This window comes from Plectropomus leopardus, chromosome 11 (genome assembly GCF_026936395.1).
Source record: "Plectropomus leopardus strain MGB_pleo_1.0 chromosome 11, ASM2693639v1, whole genome shotgun sequence".
NCBI classification, from domain to species: domain Eukaryota; kingdom Metazoa; phylum Chordata; class Actinopteri; order Perciformes; family Serranidae; genus Plectropomus; species Plectropomus leopardus.
The window spans coordinates 4,821,970-4,842,197 of NC_142186.1; the positions used below are offsets into that span (position 1 = coordinate 4,821,970).

The 20,228-nt window shown below is 37.3% G+C and overlaps 1 protein-coding gene across 4 annotated transcripts in view; it reads right to left on the minus strand.

Moving 5' to 3' along the window:
- The window catches only part of taf2 (TAF2 RNA polymerase II, TATA box binding protein (TBP)-associated factor), a 42,251-nt gene that overhangs the window by 20,163 nt on the left and 1,860 nt on the right, over nucleotides 1-20,228 (minus strand). Inside the window, exons 1-14 of one of the 4 annotated variants that reach the window (XM_042490669.2) lie at nucleotides 11,191-11,446; nucleotides 10,894-11,066; nucleotides 10,599-10,653; nucleotides 9,465-9,625; nucleotides 8,841-8,959; nucleotides 8,400-8,541; nucleotides 6,430-6,661; nucleotides 5,276-5,460; nucleotides 4,942-5,055; nucleotides 1,896-1,995; nucleotides 1,341-1,426; nucleotides 1,089-1,224; nucleotides 787-941; nucleotides 361-475 (exon numbers count right to left, since the gene is read on the minus strand). In XM_042490669.2, coding sequence (XP_042346603.2) covers nucleotides 361-475; nucleotides 787-941; nucleotides 1,089-1,224; nucleotides 1,341-1,426; nucleotides 1,896-1,995; nucleotides 4,942-5,055; nucleotides 5,276-5,460; nucleotides 6,430-6,661; nucleotides 8,400-8,541; nucleotides 8,841-8,959; nucleotides 9,465-9,625; nucleotides 10,599-10,653; nucleotides 10,894-10,943 — 1,650 coding nt within the window. In that variant the 5' untranslated portion in view covers nucleotides 10,944-11,066; nucleotides 11,191-11,446. Of the gene's footprint in view, nucleotides 1-360; nucleotides 476-786; nucleotides 942-1,088; nucleotides 1,225-1,340; nucleotides 1,427-1,895; nucleotides 1,996-4,941; nucleotides 5,056-5,275; nucleotides 5,461-6,429; nucleotides 6,662-8,399; nucleotides 8,542-8,840; nucleotides 8,960-9,464; nucleotides 9,626-10,598; nucleotides 10,654-10,893; nucleotides 11,067-11,175; nucleotides 11,447-20,228 lie in introns of those variants that run through there. The other 3 variants (XM_042490668.2, XM_042490670.2, XM_088084989.1) reach the window with 3 other exon arrangements.

Here is a 20,228-nt window from a genome sequence, read left to right on the forward strand (position 1 = left end):
AGGACCTTTTCATTCAGGCTACATGGGGGTGCCGACTGTCTCATTTTCCATAGAATTGCTTGGTTTCTCCCAATAAATCTTGATATGAAGCCAGTTTTTGTCTAAATGTATTCATCAGAGCACTGACATAATAGTATTTTTTCTAGTCCTGGATCCTCTTCAATAACAATTTCATATGCCATGTCAAGACAACAAACCGTGTAATCAGGTGTTTCAGCTCTTTTGTTGAGTGTGGAAAGAATGAAAACTTGCTTGTATGGATCCATGAGCAAAAAAAAAGAAAAAGAAAACTTAAAAAATAGATCAGGTTATGTAAATTCTACATTTATACAATCCTGAAAACTGTATCTGAACACTCACCACATATTTCTGAGTTCCAGATGATGTGTAGTCCTGACGGATCTCCAACTCTAGCACGTTCCGCTTCCTGTTGAAGGCAAAACTGCCAAAGAATTTCACCACAGCACTTTGGTCTCTGCGTACGAAAAAGTTAACCAAGATAACCAAGAAAAGTCTGAACAAACAACCAACTGTGGGGAAGGTTTCACCAAGTTAATATTATTTGTATGTAGTGGCAACATTTGTAGTTCAAAGTCAGTGGAATTGGAGCTGTAGGGCTGCATAAATACCTGCCAAATGCTTTATTTTGAAGGATGATTCACAGTCTGACATAACTGAGCATTGAACCTCAATTGCTCCCAACTGCGTAGAGTCATAAAGTTCAACCAGATCTTTAATTATCACTAAGTTTGTTTGCAAACAAATTCATTAAAAATAAAAGGATACACCCATTGCTTGATGAGGGGGCCGATGTCTTTGCCTGAGACGTTGGAGATGGACTTGAGGAAGGCGTGAGTGGACAGAAGCATCTGGCTCCACATGTGGCTCTGGTACTTCTGGGACGAGGCTGTGCTGGCCAGGCTCAGAAGCTTGTTGAAAACCTATAGAAAGACAGCGCAAAGGACACACAGGCACAAAACAAAAAACTCATATAACGACTAAAGCAGTTTCAGTTATAAAGTTAACAAATTCTGATTTAGAGGAGAGTGACAGAGGCAGAAGACAAGGAATCACTGTCTTTGTCTCACCTGCAGCATGAACTCCATGCTGATCCTGTTTTCTATCAGCCTCATCACCAGGTGGGCCTTACACTGAAACATCTTGAAGTACTCCCAGGACAAAGTGTGGGGGTGCTTGATGGAGAAGTGAAGGTGGGGTGTTGGACTGAAAAGAAAAGATTTAGTGCAATTAGGATGCAGAAAATGACTTACATTTCAAATATTATAACTAAATTACTGTAACTGATGCATAGGGATTTAAATTGAAATTCAATGTTTTACTTGTCCTTCTCTTTGCCTCCACTGAAGGTTGGATGTAACAGAACTCCTCCCATCTTTAGTTCATACTCCACAATCTTGTCCAACTCCTGGGAAACAACAAAATAACATTTATTAAAATTTAATAAATTCAATTATTTTAATAAATACATTTCTTTTTTGCACATCATTTGATGGGCTGCAACTAACTTTATTTTTATTATTTAAAAAAATGTCATAGTCCATTAATTAATAAGGCATGCTATTTTCTCCCTAACGATTTTGTCAATAAAATGTCAGAACACAGTGAAAGGTGCCTTCTGTAATTTCCCAAAGCCCAAGATGATCTATTGAAATTTTTTGTTATATTTGACAAACCGGCTCATAACAAAAAAATGCTTAAACTGACATTTAGTTACTACAATGACTACAAGGTTGAGATGCATCAGGACAGATTCAGATTAGCTGATGATTGATTAATAAGTTGCATCACGTTAACATTAAGGGAAATCAATTCTAGGTTTTTACCTATATCCTGAGGAAAGAGGTATGACGACAGCTGAAACAAGAAACGGTTACCTCTTTGATCCAGTGCCGGTACTCATTGACTCCAAAGGTCTTCTTCAGGTAAAGGCCGAAGATGTAGCCGGAGATTCCCTTCAACACCCACTCATCAGCCCTACAGAGGCAACAACACATCATGCCATTGCGGTCAAATACAAATCATTGCAAAATACCAAGTTTAGTTCCTTCAAGGTAAATGTCTAAACTTTTAAGAATTATTCACAGTGAGGAGTAGCAAATGAAGTGCAGTTTAACTCCAGATTTTTAAGTGAATTAACTTCAGCCCTGCAATCAGTCAGGGTCAGACGACAAAGGGCCTCTTTTAAGCATTCGATTTATGGCAAGAAGTGTGAAGCTACTTAACAATCAGGCCAGAATAAACAGAAATATGAAGCTATGAGTGAACACCTGGAAACTGAGCAAACCCTGTTGCCCACACTGTTTTGAGCTCTTCCAAAGGAGACACCTTTTTTTTTCTTTTTTAAACCCCTTTTAAAGTATTTAAGGCCACACTTGTGTTACTTCATCAATGTGTAATAGTAAATTTTACCCTTGTGGCATTTCTGGAAGAAACTTGGCACAGCAAACACAACTCTCATAAATTTATAAGCCTGGATTTATTAGCTTGTAAAAAAAAAACAAGAGAGACACAATACCCTGATTCAACCAGGGTGGCTTCACCGCTTGATGCTGAACTGAGACCAGTGTGGTTTATGTGGTAAAGATGATTTCATCCGTGTATCTGCTATAATCAACATTAAGGACAGCATGGCAGTGTAATTTAATCCAATCTCTGTGGATCATATTATGATTATGGATTTTTAAGAACTGTGGAAGCTTGGAACTTCCTTTCATTCACAATGTCAACTTTCCAGATGTGTGAAAGTATTCTTGAAAAGTAGCCCCAAAGCTTCGGAAAACACAGACTTTAAAATCTGACAAGTTAATTTTACTTTAAAAAAATATAGGAAACATATTGCCTTGGGAAATGGAAGTAAATATAACTATTAATCTTATTAACTAGGCATCTACTTGTGAAGTGTACTTAAAATTCAGTTCAGTTCAGAGCTTTTATTGTCTCTGTAAGGGAAATTTGGTCTGGAATATACAACAAACAGGCACATAGAGCGTCATAGTAGCACACAACCAAACGTGATTAAAATACTGTTCTGTTAGACAGGCTTACAAGGCAGAGGTAAACAGTAATCCAATGTCTTGTTTTCTAAAGCTCATAACCAACTTCACTATTTGTCAATATGGTTTCGTAGATTTGAAAATGTTTCTCTGTTTTTGTGCCTTCTCTTTTATGCCTGATGGGCTACTGAGCATGGCCTGTTTTCAATTACAGGCCCCAGTTAACCCCCACTCTGATTAATTGCAAGCAGGCAGCGCCCCACTTTGCTGAAATCAAAGAGATCTGACTTTCCTGAGGTCTTTTCTTACACGACAGCAGCCAGCTCCACAACAAAAGCAAACCAAGGCCCCACATCTGATGTGTGTTTAGAGGTCAGTGAGGAGAGGGGAGGAGGGGAGAGAGGGGGTACGGAGGATGAGAGGAGGGAAAAGATGGACACCTAGGCATTTCTGTTCACGCACAAAGTGTTTAAGTCCTGTTGATGAACCTCTTAACACAAGCGAGCCACCCCCCCACTCCCCCCCGTGTTATCCTTCAGTCTCTCACACACGCCGAACGCACTGGCCGAGTTGCCAAGCAGTAACATGGTGATCCATCATGTCGACGTACACAGTCATTCAGGCCAGCGCTGGCCCGACTTCTGACTCCCAGAACTGACACAACAGCTTAACTCTGTTGTAAATCTCTCATCACCGGCCTTATACGAAAAGTCTGAAGGCTAAATGTAACCACACGCCTAAAAAACACCAGAACGCAATTGAGAGAACTGCTGGGCTCAACTGAAAGTGGTTTGTACATTATGTGACTGTGCTTCCAAACAATGATGACAATACTTTTCCATTACATGCAAATCTGGCCCGAGGTTAACGTTACTTACTCTCAGAATGCTTAGTTGGTACAATGCACCATTTGATCACATTTGAAGGCTGATGCATTTCTATCTGATTCAAATGAACACAGTCAAAGGTGGCCTGCTGTCACAGAGAGGTAAGACATGATGAATTACACAAATGGGGATAACAGCACACAATTTTGGACAGTCTCTCCATGAGGATATTGCACTTGGTTGTGCATGTGAAAAGTGATGGAGGTAATTGTGTGAAGAATAATATGAAAGCCTGACAGAGAAGTTCAAACCCTGCACACTTTTGCAACTCTGCACAGCTAACAAATCACTCAGTATGTTTACATGATGTTAGAAAACGTGGAATTATTGTGTTAGTCCAACTAAAACTGGATTTTTAAAATACATGGAAACGTGTTAGTCTGACTGAAATAAGACTAATTTGAATTTCCCGAAGTCGGACGAACAAACCCAGATAATTCGATTGGAAGTCGATCTGTTCCGTAATGTAGACAGCTTCGCCAGTCTTTAACCCTCAGAAACCTGGCTCGACATCAGATCTCTTGTGCTGCATTCAGTAGCCTTTAACATACATTTAAACCTCTGAAATGTAAGCAAATTGATTTGATTTCTTAAACAAAACATGGGGGAAAAGTCAATGTGACATTCACACCCCCCACCTCTTTTGATAAATTAAGTACAGTCCCACAACACCGACACAGCATGGAAGCTAAGTAATGTCCTGCTGTGGGCGGAGCCGCAGCAAAACATATTTTAGCCACCTAAATAAATCACTATCAGTTTAACTAAACACTATTTTTGAATATTTGCTCCTTTTTACCTTCCACAACAGCTGATGGAGGCAGCAGTAAACCAGCAACTCTGCCATTTTGCGGAGTAAAACGACTTTTTCTCAGTGAAGTCTTGTGTTTTTGATATAACGGCTTCAGATCCCTGTCGGTAAGGGCTGTCTTACAGCAAGGTAAAGTGGTGAAAATATTCTACATATAGCTTACACTTAAACTGCTATTGATATTTTTGAGTGGCTTAAACTTATAAATGAAGGCTGCGTTGAGTCTCACCATGACATCCTGGAGATAAAACAGCCAAAGAACTGCTGAGCCAAGGCCTGAGCCAGGCAGCGACGTGTCACTGGGGTTTGGTCTATGATCAAAGCGCTGTGGAGCAGGTTGGTGCTGAAAAAAAAAACAAGGCCAACAACTCGAGTGAGACAGAATGAGAAGAATACAGTAAACACATATTGAACAAGAATCCGCAACAGCTTTGTGTAAATTAACCTCAAAGATACTGACATTTATCTAGAGCTGTTTGCAAAAACATTTATGTACAAAATTGCCAATCCTATCCTCACCTGAAAGGACAAAGAATCAGGCACAAACTCTAACTTGTGCTTACCTGAAGATACTCATGGAGGCATAGGAGGACACTTGCACATAGGCCTCGTCCACAAACACAGTCTTAAAGCAGGAATAAGGGTAACGGCATGTCAGAATCTCCTCGTAGAACTCAAAGATCTCATGAAGGTAAGACATGGAGTGTTTGAGCAGTGGCAGCAGCTGAGGCAGGCAGAAATGGGTCACCTGGGAAGCAACAGGAAAACGTACAAGGTTATAGGTATTTATTCAGCATTTTTCAAAAAGGAAGTAAAAGGGGAGTAAAAGGTGAGAAATAAGTCTAAAAGTTCAAACCTATTACATTGGCACGGTGTCCTTATGTTACATCAATGAATTCTATTACTCTTCAATACTGCTACCATGTGTTTAGGGACATCTAGTGGTCATTAACAGAAAATGCAAGGATGGACAAAATATTACCACATTACAACAGACCTGCAGTTAATCCATCTCATGATGTTTTTAGTTGATATAAAACAACTTTGACATAATGATTTACAGATGGCTGTAGTCTGTAGTGTTGTTAAGCAATTATCCTGGTCTCACAAACATAGTGAGACCTCCTGAGTTTGCAGCAAGCAAGTAGGGGAGGCTTCCTAGTAGCATGTCAACAATGGTGTGCAGATACTGCAAGCTCTTGTTAGTCTCATGTGTGCATGCACATGTGAACACGGCTCCCACACTCTGAGCTACAGGCTAAAACAAGGCTAAAAACATGATGCCAGTGACATTTTTCAAAACAACTTGGCACGTTGGGGCTTCAGGAGACTTGGATTACTTTAAACGAGCAGTATGGAGACATTTAGTGGTTTTACTATGTATTTTTTAACGTTTGAATCCTAGTCACCATTTGCTTCAGTCGTTTGGGACCGAAGCAACCCAATGAAACTGGTAGTGTTTTGTGGACTGTAAAACTTCACCCAACTTTCAAAAAGCCTGAGGGTGAGTAGATAATGACTGAATTTCAATTTTTGGGTGAACTATCCCTTTAAGTGGTGCTGTGCTGTTCAAGTAAAAGAATCGCATCATTATACCTTCTGCTAGCCAAAATGAATCAATCAAAAACAGCAACATAGGATTGTTTTTCCAACATCCCAAACTACATGCAGAAACATCATGATTTCAACCCACCACCTCCGCTCAAAACAAACCCACCTCGTGCATATAGGGGTCTACAAGGATTTCAAAGGGCCCCACAGCCAAGGAGATGTTGGGAGCCGCGGTAGGGATGGGGAGGACATAGTGGAAAGTCTTCTTTCTCATGTCGTGGGTGTAGACAGTCTCCACCAGATCACCACAGGACACTGCCACCATAGAAGCATCCACAGTGAACTCCAGCTTCCATGTGCACAGCTCTGAGTAGGAATCCACACAGGGGAACCAGAATCTGGGGGAGCAGACAATATGATGAGCTTCAGGTACATGCCCATAAATGGATGCACTGACCACTGACTATCATGGGTTTTCATAAGACTGTGACATATGTCAGTCTGTACAAGAGCACATGAAGTATCCAGAGAGTCGGGAGCAAAGAAAAAGAATAAGACCTTATAAGAGTTGTTACATGACAGACAACTAGGAAGCTTTACAATGTACTTAGGAGAGACAATGGTTTAAAAATGTACAGGTACTGTGCTGAAATGAAAACAAACATTTCATTGTTTGAACCTTGTGGTGAAGTTGGACATTAAGTTTTAGGGGATTCAATTAGGGGTTGACCGAAATATACCAATATGAATTTACTATTAACATGGAAATCTTTTGTGTCAATATTTAGAATTTGAAATATACCAAACTCAAACACAAAAATCTGTTTTAAATGCCTTTGGCAAACGTTTAATCAAAACGGAAACTTTAAACATCATATACAGCAACTTCTCAGCAACTTTTTTATGAAGTCACCCCTAAAAGAATCCCTCAAATATGTCTCGTAATCATTAAACAATATTTGCATGTTTTGAAATGTATTCTCATGAATAATACAGTAGGACAAATGATGTTTACACTCTTGCTGTTTTAGATGCCTCAGTTGAGCAGATACGTGTGCATAGTTTAATACACTGTCATTATATATCATATACTGTGTTATATATTGTGTTCATGTTTTATTGCTTTTACGTTTATGTTTATTAAATGTGTTTTATTTCATTGTAAAGTACTGTGTAACTGTGTTTTGAAAGGTGCTATACAAATAAAGTTCATAATCCCTATTAATAATATTATTATTGTTATCATCACATTGTCATTGCACAGAGCTGCTTGTCAATTAGGGTATTCACCACACCTGTGGCTTTTCAGATACAATCAATCGATGGGTGGATATAAAAAGTAGGAGTTGACTGATATTGGTTTTTCAAGGCCAATACCAATACAGATTATTGGTAGTTAATGAGACCAGTAATTGGTATTTGGAACCAATACGCATTTACAATAAAAAAGAAAATCTTTCTGTCACTATTTAGAATTTGGAATATAACAAACTCCACCACAAAACTTTGTTTAAATGCCTTTAGCAAGTGCTTTATCAAAACTGAAACTTTCAACATCATATACAGCAAGTTCCCACCAACATTTTTTATAAAGTCAAGAGAAAATCTAAATAAAAAATGAATAAATAAAAATAGCTCCCTGGGTTTTAACAAAGTAAAAGTTCCTCCCATGCTGACACTTTCTTTGCACTTTTTAATTAATTTTATCAGCAATCGTTAAATTAAAATGCCGATACAGATAATCGGTAAAATGCCAAATGTTGGCCCTGATAATCGGCCAGGCCGATAATCTGTCAACACCTAGTATGGCAATAGTTTTAAAACGCGTTTGTGTGATTGTGGCCTTAATCTTCAGTTTTATGTATTCTAACTAGCATTGTGGATTGGGAGAATGTGTTATTTGACTCAAATTAAATCATGGTTGGGGTGTCAGGTGGTTTAGTGGATAAAGCAGGCGCCCCATGAATAACGGAACAGTCCTTGCCGCAGCGGCCGCGGGTTTGAGTCCAGCTTGTGGCCCTTTGCTGCATGTCATCCCCTCTCTCTCCCCCTCTTTCACACTGTTGATCTGTCTTATCTAATAAAAAGGCAAAAATGCCAAAATCAATAAATCATGGTTAGTCATTGTTTCTATACCTGGTGGAGTTCTGGTATCCAAAGGAGAATACGTGAGCTCCTCTCTCTGCCATGCTGCCTTCCACATCAGGAACAACAAAGTGCAGACCTCCTTTTGGCTGGTCCAGGGAAAACTCGATGTACACCTTTAAAACTTTCAAATCTTCGAGACACAAAATACAGAAACGTGTTTTTGGTCACGATCATATATTTCCATTTCTGTCAAGATTCCAAAAAGTATGATCTACATCATGTGACCACGTCAGTTCAAGAAATAAGAAAGGAACTTCTGACTATGGAGTTTGACCTTTTAATAGTAATCTAGTGAAGAGGATGGAATTTTTAAAGGACAGTAGGTGATGTGTCTGTTTCCTCTGAATTGTACACAGTTAATGATGAACAACAACTCTGCATGCCTTTTTAATCTTTTTAAGCTTCAGTAGCCTTATGTAACCTTCTTACCATCTCCTTGTTTCCAGAGTTCAGAGGGCACTTTGATGACCAGCTCCCCATGTCCCGCATCAGGGTCCACAGCACTCACTGCTGCTGTGTAGGCACTGGAGAAATAGTTGAGGTTCCTCCTACGTAGACACACAAACCATTTACACAATATGATCATGTCTCCACTAAATGTCTAGTGCCTCACATATTTTATCACATCACTGAAATCTAACGTGTCAAACCTGTTGAGTTTTGGATGGTAAAAAACCTAAATAGCTAAAAGACTAGTAATGAATCCAATGTTTCAAGTTATTCATGCAAAAATGTTTTCAAATAAATGTGTCTTGATGGCTTGATTTGGGTTTGATACTGAAGCAGATTAGGCAGAAAAATAAAGGATTATTTGAGCTGATGTTTTTGGCCTTTTGTGAAACTACACAACACATAAATGTTGCTAACATTGTCTACTTACAAGCAAAGTCAGAAGACAATTTTGATTGGACAGATCTACTGAGACACAGCAGAATTGTATTTGTTGACTAACACTCAGAAGACTACGGCATATATTACGACCTATGATTTTGTAATACTATATTCTACCAAAATGTGCATCCAAGACAGTGCAAAGTGCACTGACATACTCACTGCTTGGACTCATGGTGGCACACCTCCAGTGTGGGGTCGTTGTAAATGAATGGGGCTTCAAGTTCATTGACTCGAACCCTGTAGATGCGGCATTGTTTGCTGTTAAGCTTGATCCTGTTCAGGTTGACCACGGTGGGGAAAATGGTCAGCTCAACAAAGCCCTGAGGGATGCAAACGAGAGAAGAAGTTGGTGAAAATATACTACAATTAGTTAAAGTGATTTTCACTGTCTGAATAACATGAACTGCATTAAAGTTTTTTTTTCACCCAACAAGGTTGCAAACATTAGTAGCTCTGCTGGATTTATAACAGCTGCAAAGTATCTCAATGTCCTTGTGACTTACGATTCACATACTTTTGTAAGGCCATAACACAGTAACAGGCTTAAGTCTGACACATAGGCCTACATATTATCTAATAAACATAAATGAGGAATCATTGAACTAATTATTCAAAAAGCTTGAGTTCTGAATGTAAGCTGATAGGAGTAAATGTTGCTGATTATATTCCACACATTTGAGACTGCATCCTTGTCCCTGTTTAAATCACTGAGCAAACCACACATTATCATTATTGCTTTTCATGTGTGACTAATGATGTGTGTTACATATATTTAAAGGTGTTTTCTAAGATAATTTTAAATTATGTTTTTATTTTTATTCAACCTTTATTTATACAGGTCATTGAGACACAGGGTCTCATTCTCAAGAGAAACCTGTTTCGGACAACGTACAATATAAGAGCAATTAGTTACAGACAGATGCATCGCTACAGTGCACACAACGTTTAAGTTAAAGTACCAAGTGGAAGCACGTTAACATTTCTAAACACAGGAGCAAGTTTCTAAAGAGGCTTTTCCCAGTGTCCTTAAAATCCCCTAGTGGATGTGAAGTGTCTTTTAATACCCTGAAAAAAAGCTCTCTATATAAAATGTATTATTATTAATATTATTATTATTATTATTGTTCTCTCTTGTTAAATGAGTGTGCTGTGCAAATATGTGTAGGTGGGTAGCTATAATTTTACAAGGGGCGCAATGACTGGATAGGGTGCAACTTGGTTCAGTGTTAGACATTTATTAGCCTGTGGAGCTGTTTTATATTGTTTTTGGTTTACTGTAACCTCTGTACTCACAATGACAGACTTCCTCTGGAAGTTGATGTTGTTGATGCACACCACCTGGTGGGTCGTAAAAGCAATGACAGAACAATAAGGTAAATATTTGACATGAATGAGACTAGTTATTTTATCGCATTCAATAAGTGGAGAACTGTTTTTTAAACTTGATGTAACGTTACTGCGTGCACTCAGTGGTGCAACTGCTGCTAATGTTATGTTAACTTTACCTTTGCACAACAATATGACACGACTGCAAAGCATTTCATTCATTTCACGCCAACACGGAGAGAATAATACAAAGAATACTTATAATTTAAAGGGTCGCGGGCTCTCAAATCCTTTATCCTTCTTCCGGTTCATCCTCGTTTCTTGTCGGAGTGTCCTTACTGAAGTTTTATCATGTCAAAACACTGCTCCGTGATGCTTCCTCTTCACTGTTCGGCGACTTTACTCAACATTCAGCAAGCTCGTGCATTTGCCACACTGCAAAAAGTAACAAAGAAAAAATATACCCTCTAATGTTACCCCGACATTAACAAAAACGCTTGCAATATGTAACAAAATAGCTAGGATGGGACTCAGATACACCCACCAGCCCGGTACTAACGCTGGACTCTCTGTAATGACTGCTTTATGTTCGGTGTATGTCCCCGCAGACTGCTGTCGTGTTTTTGTTGTACCCACATTACCCACACATACAGGTCGGTAATGACCTGCACTCGGTGATATCTGGAGCACAATATGTCCGTCTAATGACTGCTACGGTCGCGGTGCATCAAAACCTCCAAATATATCCTCTCTGTGCGACTGCTGATGTTACTCTGTTAACGGTGGCGCTGTGTGCAGCCATTTTGTTAGTAACCTTTGACCTCCCGCGTAAAAGTGACGACAGATATTTTGTTATATGAAGAGGAAATCAACAAAACACACAGCACACATTTCAAAGTCAATACATAATTGTTTTAAAATGAATTCAAATTAATATAATGTATAGAAAATTGTATTTATCTACCTTATTCCTAGCCCCCATGATGCTTTGCGTGAACTATGCACGTGACTTCCGGTGTCATGCCCCAAAAAAACTGATTGCCGTCCGCGGGAGCGCGCGCACCCTGTTAAAGCTGTATCACCTATTAAATATAGTCACTGTGAGTTCAACCTAGTCATTCTGAGGCAGACACAACCTTTCAGTGGCGAGATAACAGCTGCAATCACTTTTTGGCAAGTTGAAAACTGCATTTTATACATTGCATCGTCTCTTTAAAAGTATGGGTCAGGTCAAAATGACTGGAGTGATTACAATTAGTCAAATAAAACCCCAAAGAATCTAGTCATTTTGAGACAGAAACAACTTTTCAGTGACAAAAGAGCAGTTGCAATCACTTTTTGGTAAGTTGAAAATTGCCTTTTATTTGTTGCATTGGTCTTTTAAAGGTATTTTAACAGGCGTAAGAAGACTGGGTGAGTTACAGTCTGTCAAATATAGTCAGTGTGAATTAAATCTAGTCATTTTGCAGCAGAAATTGATCTTATCTAATCTTTCAATGGCAAGATAGCAATCACTTTTTGGCAAGTTGAAAATTGTATTATATTATTTATATAATATAATATATATCATATTCAATTGTATTATGTTATGCATTGCATTGGCCCTTTAAAGGTATTTAAACAGGTAAAAAAGGACTGGGTGGGCTATAATCTGTCAAATATCACTATGAATGAAACAAGTCATTTTAAGGCAGAAACAACCTTTTAGTGACACGATAGCAGCTGCAATATGGCAGTTTTTTATGCGTTGTATTGGCTCTTCAAAGGAACTTCAGCAGGTAAACGGAGGTTAAAAGGACAGGAGTAGTTATGATGGAACAGAGCAGGTAATCTAATGCAGGATAATTGCAGATAATACCTTAATTTTCACATCACCCATCCGTATAGACTGATAGACTACTTTCCAAATGTAAACAGTCCTATTGAACACGAGCAAGACAAAACTAGGGTAGGATAGGATAAAATTAAAACAAATAACACAAGATGCAACACCTAAAATGCCAATATCATAACAATTATACAAAGAAATAGATTAAAAACAACAACAGAAGTGATAAATCCACAAATAAGGGAAAATAAAATAAATCAAACATAAATTGAAAAGGTTAAAGAAATAAAAGGAAAAAGAAGGTCTTGAATGATGAAGCACCTTAAGTATGTAGTGATCACAGTACTGATCCCATGGAGATTAATGAGTTACTTTATTCACATAAACAAATAAAACAATTGAATTCTTGTCATTTCAAGAAAACACCACAAGGGGTCATCAAGCCTGCTGTGCTGCATCTTTGTCAGAAACCTGCCCTGCTTCTCTCTTTGTAAAGCTTACACTGAATCGAGTCCTCCTGCCCCATCAGACAGGTTAGGTTAGGTGTAGTAGACCCCACCCTAATAGGTATTTCACCTCAGTCATATCGAGAGATTCAACACTTTAATGGCACTTTTAACCAAGCCTTACAACCCATACACAGTAGCTAATGAGACAGCAGCCTCAAAAACCTTTAGTCTGACACACAATGTCACAGTATTCCTCCAAAAATTTCAAATAAGCAACAAATATCATAAGCAGGATGCAGGGAATCCTTTGCCTCTCCCCGATGGAGGATGTCTGGGGTAACTACAGTCACCTTGCGCAGGGCAAGCTTCCCCTGGTGCTACATGCTCTTTCACGTTGTCACTGCGATGATCACTTTCTTATTAACACATTAATGTGATCTGCATTGCCAGGATTTGTTGTAGGGTTACCCCACAGACAGACTGTCAGCATGAGATAAATCATTCTTTCCTTATGCCCCTGCACATCAGCTGGAGTTGAGGCAGCCCAGCATCTTTTAATCACGGTCCCCACCATCATGGAAAACCTGGAAAAGAAATCCTGAAAATTCTCAATCTTATTTTCCAGGCCTGGAAAAGTAATGGAATTAATCAAACTTATTGAAAGTTTTGGAAAAGCTGTAGAGTTGTTGTTGTGTGTAATGAAATTGGTACAGTATTCTAGGGGTAAAAATCACCAGAGACCCCAATATATTGCGATAATTACAACACAATACAATATTATTATAATTTTAAACTTGTTGCAATATGTTGAGTATTGTGATATTTTGCGATTTTTTTTATTTATTACTTTTTTTCCAACTGTTAATTATGTTCCCAAAGGAAAACTTTTTCAACATGTTTTTTTCCCGATGAAATTAAGTTTTAAAGATAAAGTTTTTACTTCAGTCATTTTTATTGCAGCAAATGTTATCTAGCAGAGTTAAAAAGAAACTGATTCTATTATTTAGAAGGCTTCCAAAAGTTTTATTTGTACTTATATTAGTAATTTAAATGTAAAAAACCAATACTTTTGTTTGCGTCTGTGTATTGATATGATACTGCCATGCAAAAACATTGCGATACTATGCTGTATTGACGTTTTTCCCCACCCCTAATATAACTTTTTTTCTGTGGTAGTTGATGTAACAAAAAGTCATGGAAAATATTTGAAATTTTGTCCATGAAAATGTGTGGGAACTCTGTTTAATGAATGCATTTACTAATTTAGAAGTTACTAGTCTACAGAAGAGGGTGGCAATATCGGATCTTTTTTCTGCAAGAAGTTGAGATGAGTTGTTGTTTGCCTCTGAGGATGAGTTGTTGCTTGGCAACAGCGCAAATATCAATGACTGTCTGTTAGATAACACTAAGCTTGTGTTATCTAACACCTGACCCACAACAGTCCATCCACTTCTTTTATAAATGTATTAAAACATTTTTATTCATTTTTGAAAGGATTGCTACATGGCAGACATATATCTTACATATATATTTCCAGGGAACGCATGATCATTTTTTAAGATATGGTTGGCACTCTGGTACATAAATCCAGCAAAAATAAAGAAATAAATCCAGGTGGGAAATAAAAACAAAACAACAGGGGAAACATTTTATGCATACATCCTGAGTCCAACTACAGGATCATAGTAACAGGGGGGTCTGGTATCTACTTAGACCCACTATTTCTTCCATTTTAGTGTGAGTCCAGAACTGGTCTCACAGAGACATTTTCTCCTGATTTCAACTTATTAATAAACAAACATTCATAAGATGCTGTCTACAACCTTGCACTGTGTTGTTTTTAGTGTTGGGGCTTTTTTCTCTCCACTTATTTCTGATGTATGAAGTGATTGAGAAATTGAAATATATACGGATGAGAATATGTGTATGTAAATTATGTAAATATTTGTTTTGTCAATAACAAAAATGATTTATAATTCATATATATTTCAAAATCAAATATTACATTCTGGTGTGTGGATACTATGAATGAAATGGTTTTACCAGCAGTTATTTTAGGCTTTTTTTTTGGCTTGAGAAAAATGTCCTATTTAACCTGGATGAACATTTGTTTGGGAGGATGTAGCAGTGCACGCTTGCCAGAGCTCATGACCGTCTCAGCTTGTGCTCTAATGCACTTTCCTGAATTTCCAAATTCGATATCTCATCATGTGATAACCTGCGCGTACCTTTGTAAGAAGACGAAACTAAAATCCTGAATTATTTTATTTTGGAGATTATTTTATATTAATTATTCTATTTTGGAGAAGTTGGACTTAGTGGCAAAATATGGGCTACTTTCATTTCTACAGCTTGGAACATAAGGAAAGCTAGACTGAATAATACACTGTCCTGAATGTCCTCAAAACCACAGAAATGTATACACCTGCTGGGATCTTTTGTTTCCTCCATTTATTTCTGATATATGAATTGATTGAGACCAATTAGCAAGCTTCTTTTGGGGTTATTGGTAAGTAGGGAAGTCGCCAAGAGGACAGATAGCTTTACAAAATGCCTTGTCACACTGTTGCAGCAACATTCAGTTGAGCAACACTTTTTTTTTTTTAGTTTGACTCCTTGAACTGAGTCTGATCTTCATTAAAGTCAGAAGTCTGACAGGTCTGATGGGGTCTCTGCCCTGCTGAAGCATCTTGGACCCCTCCATCTCTTAGCTCAAGGTCCAACAGCTCCTTTGGCGACTTGGGGTAACGCCACTCACAGACCTGTCCATCATGGACAAACATCCCTCTGTCAAGGTCAACTGTAGCAGCAGCAGTGCTAATGATCCTCTAAAGGTGTGCTGGTATTGTAAAAAGTGACTTTATCGCTCTTTCAAACAGCTCTTTAAGATGCGCTTATTCACAGGGTGTCCAATTTTTGAATAGGGGTGAAATTATATATATATATATAAAATTTAATATATTTTTTATTTTTTCTGTAACATAACCAAAAGTGCTTCACACTTATGAACTGCTGCAGCTCTTTAAAATGTTGTATTTTCCTTTTTCTTACTTTAATGCATTTTATACACTAGCTTTATTTGCATTAATATTTAATAAATGGGTTCAATTTTTATCTTAGTTTTACTTGTATTATCAAGAGGGTTTTATCCATGCAAAGATGCATTCTATGTATTCCACTCTGATTTTATTTTATTTCTACATGCAAGTTTTATTAAATCTTTATCTTTTCTATTTTTTTTCATGTGAAGCACTTGTATTGTAAAGGACGCTGACCTGCATTTCTTGTATGAAAGATGCTATACAAATAAAGCCCTTTATTATTACTATTATTATTAACAACTAGAAAATTATTAGAATATAATATAGTTTTCTGGACATTTTCCCCCTATTTTTGGATAATTCTGTAATAATTACAAAAACCTGCCCAGCTTTTAAAGGGTTAATAAATATTTATTGAAATACAGAGGACCATCACTACAACATCAACATCTACTTTATCGTTATTCAAAAAATATTTGAAAAGGACTCTAACACTTCATTGAGTCATTTGTAATGCATTTCACTTTTTAAACACAAACCTTTGACATTTGTACATTTTTTTTATCCGTTTTAGATTCTGCTTAGTCTCATAAAATTATGATCAGTTATGCAATCTTTTTTTCTTTTTGAATGATATTAGTTATTCAGTAGGGAGGTAAATCTGTAAGCCATTTTTGGCTTCTATCCTCTCCTGCACCGTGTTTAAATGTTTTTTATTTTTCTTTTCTGTCTTTTCTATATGCAAATGAAACTAAAATACACTAAACTGCTCCCGGTCGACCCTGTTGCACCTGCATGAAACAATCCCCGCCTTGAGTTTCGTGCCTTGTACTTCTGTCAGGTTGTCTTCTTTTCCTGCTGCGGTTCTGACTGTTTGATCCTTGGATTTAGTCTGTGATATCTTCCCTCATTTCTGCATGTTCAGTTCATAAGTAGCCCACATAATTTTTTTAATGTAGTTCAAGAAAAAAAATACATTAAAATCTGTCCCTAAATCTTGCTAAATCTTTTGGTGTCGAAAGAGGAGTTTCTAAGTCTCACAGCCTGGTTGAAAGAAGCTGCTCCGTAGTCTGGTGGTTCTGCAGTGGATACTTGTATCTTTTTCCAGATGGCAGCAGGGTGAACAGACTGTGGCTTTTGCATTTGACATTAGTGGAGGCAACAAACCAAACTGTTCATGTACTCAGTTTCTGCAAGCATTTTATTCTATTCATTACTATTAATCATTTCAAGCTACTAGAGTCTGTTAATTTTCTTAAAGAGCACAAATATTCTACCCTCTTCTGGTACATTTTATCTAATTAGGCAATATAGCCAATAAAGCTGGTGTTGCTCCATGGGGACAAAGAAACATGGGTTAATGTACTAAATTATAGGATTGGGCTCATATCAGTAAATTAATTAAGCCCATATGGTTGTACAGAAATGAATCAGGCCTTGACATAATTGTCCTTGCATTAGTTGCTGAATGAAATTACATCAGCACGGATAGTAATGATTCTCTAAAACCGGAGGATTTGAACAAAACTGCCCACCCATGAATCCTCTACTTTCAGTACTGCTCAATTTCAAGTCTATTTATTGCACATTATTTGCATTTTGGCCAGCTGGTGTGTGTGAGGGGCATCGTGTGTACAAATCCAGCTGATGAACAAATAAGGAGGCTCAAATGTCTGCATCTTCCACACTTCTGTCTCTCACAGAGGCCAGTTTGCCTTTTAGATGGTCATTATACACACAATCAATCTCTGATGTTCTCAGCCACTGTACATGTGTACAGCCTTGCAGAGTGTTGCATCCTGAAATGGCCCGAACCCTTTAAAGCCTGAGCAAATCCTCTTGATTTCTTTTAAAGCCACAAGAGGAAGAAGACAATGAGCAACTTACCAAAAAAATTGCAAAAATTTACAAAGAAAATTACCTGAAAAAAAGAAAAGTAAAAAATAAAAACAAACATGAAAATGATGAAAAGATTTATTTTGTAGAATAACTCTTTTTGCAATTTGTGGGACATTTCTCTAAAGCTGCTCATTGCATTGTTTTTCCAAAGTTTTTCAAAATAATTTAAACCTTTTTTTGCAGGTTACACGGGTTTAGACGTTCAGGTGACAGTGCAGGTCTTAAAGGGTTAAAAAGAAAAACAAAAAATCAGAGAACGTATGCATAATAAATAAGAAATACACCACCTTACACCTAAGATACTATTTATCTAAAAGAATGGGCCTTGTGCAGCAACATTTTCTTAAATGAAAATGACATAACACCAAAAAAGGTTGTAAGAACTTCTACAGTAGTGAAACTCATGTAGACATGTAATTAAATCATTAAAGAAAAAGTAGCAATTCCTCATACATAAAGTACACATGAGAAGCTGCAAAATATAAACAATTATAAAAAATAGTTGCCAATTTATTTTCTAAGTAATCAACTAAATGTTTCAGCTTCACCTGTATATTTTCATATGGTTTGTGTGCAAAAATCACTTGTAAAGTAAGTTATCTAATACAGTTATAAATGGTTGCAATATCTCTATTGGATGCCACAAAATCCCGCAATGACATAATGTAGGATTTTGAATTTTAAATAAAAAAACAAGGTTGAGGAAGAACCATACTTGGTGCTTCAAAGACATGTTGCTATTTTCCATTTGTCTTCTTAAGGCAATGTTGTTCATTTGAGGCTACTTGTTGGGGAAGTAACCCACCATGCATTGATTATGATCTAAGATGATGATTCCTATTAATGTTTCTGCCTAATAATCACTGGCTATACTGGACAGAAGTACATTTTTATGGTCTAAAATGCGTGATCAAGAATGAGAATGTGATCAAGTATCACATTTTTGAGTTGAGGGCAGTTACAGCGAGGGACAAATGGAATGATCCACCTGTCAGGTTTAAGAGGCAGTTCTTTAGCAGCACAGAGGAACACACAGGAACCACACATTCTCAGGTTTTATATTTGTTACCAAGAATAATCGAAATTTGAACAGGGAATAGGGGAGAACAACATTTAACCATGCAAATATTGTACGCACACACCCACACACACAAAAAAAATCCAGTAATATCTTAATGTATGCATGTAGAATCAGTGAAGTTGAACAGGATGTATAAATGCTAGATTTGACTCAAATGCTTGCATCTTGACAGGATGAGTGATCTCATGCAACTGAAACCACGACAGTTTTTGTCACACCTTCACTTGAGCACACATCGATGGTTTACCGCTGCTCCTGGAGCATGGATGCAGCTCACCACAAACTGCGTCAAGTCTTTCAGTAGTGAGATAATTCTGAAAGTGCACCAGTGCATGGTGCACAGATGAATGAAATGACAAATTAACAGATTTGTCTCATTAGTTGTAAAGGTCACTTTCCACCACTTCATTAGTTACTCTAATTGCTGCCACTGTTAAAAACATGTAATGTGGGATTAGTACAGTGGTGATTCATGGCATGTGTAGTTAAACATGTTATCAGTCTTTTCATAAGGGTGCTTCAAAAATTTGATGTGTGAATGATATTTTAAGGCCTTTTTTTGTTTTTGCATTGATGCAAGATATTTTACCGATTGGTATAAAATACAGAAGCTGCATTAAATCCAAAGGGGATATAAATAAAGAAACTGACACTTCTAGTTTTAATAGGTGTAGTGTTAAGGGCTATAAAGTTAAGCTGTTGTAGATTAAAGCTCAGGCCTGCATATTAATAAAAAGTTTCTAAAATAAGATTTGTTGAGCAACTGATGTGAAAAATGAAACCAATCTATCTTCTGTGTTATTTTCACATACACCACAGTATGTAAACTGAGTGTAAGTGAGAACATTTTCAGTTGCATTTTCAGTCTATGTGTCCTTTGAATATAATCTATGATCTATAACTTTTATCTTGTTTTTTTTCTTTTTCTCAGAAGTCTATTTCAGTTTTACAGATGTGAAAGATAGGAGGATGGGACATTTGCATTTAGATAGTTTAACCTCTTCATCTTGCACATTTACTGCACTTTAATTAGTTTTGTGGACTTGGGCAGAAGTATATGAACAACTTTGACTATGCTACCTTGCATATGATCAGAGCAGAGCTGAGTTTGGGATATGAGATATGCAAGTTGATACAGGTCAATGTTCAGATTTCTACCTCATTTCTTCTGCAGTAATACAGTTTATTTTGCATGAAGATGATTGTGTGTGTTTTGCAGATATATCAATGAAAAAGAAGGTACTTAATGCGAGAACAGTTACTGAATGAGGTACTCCAAGAAATTTTGAGATTTTGCCA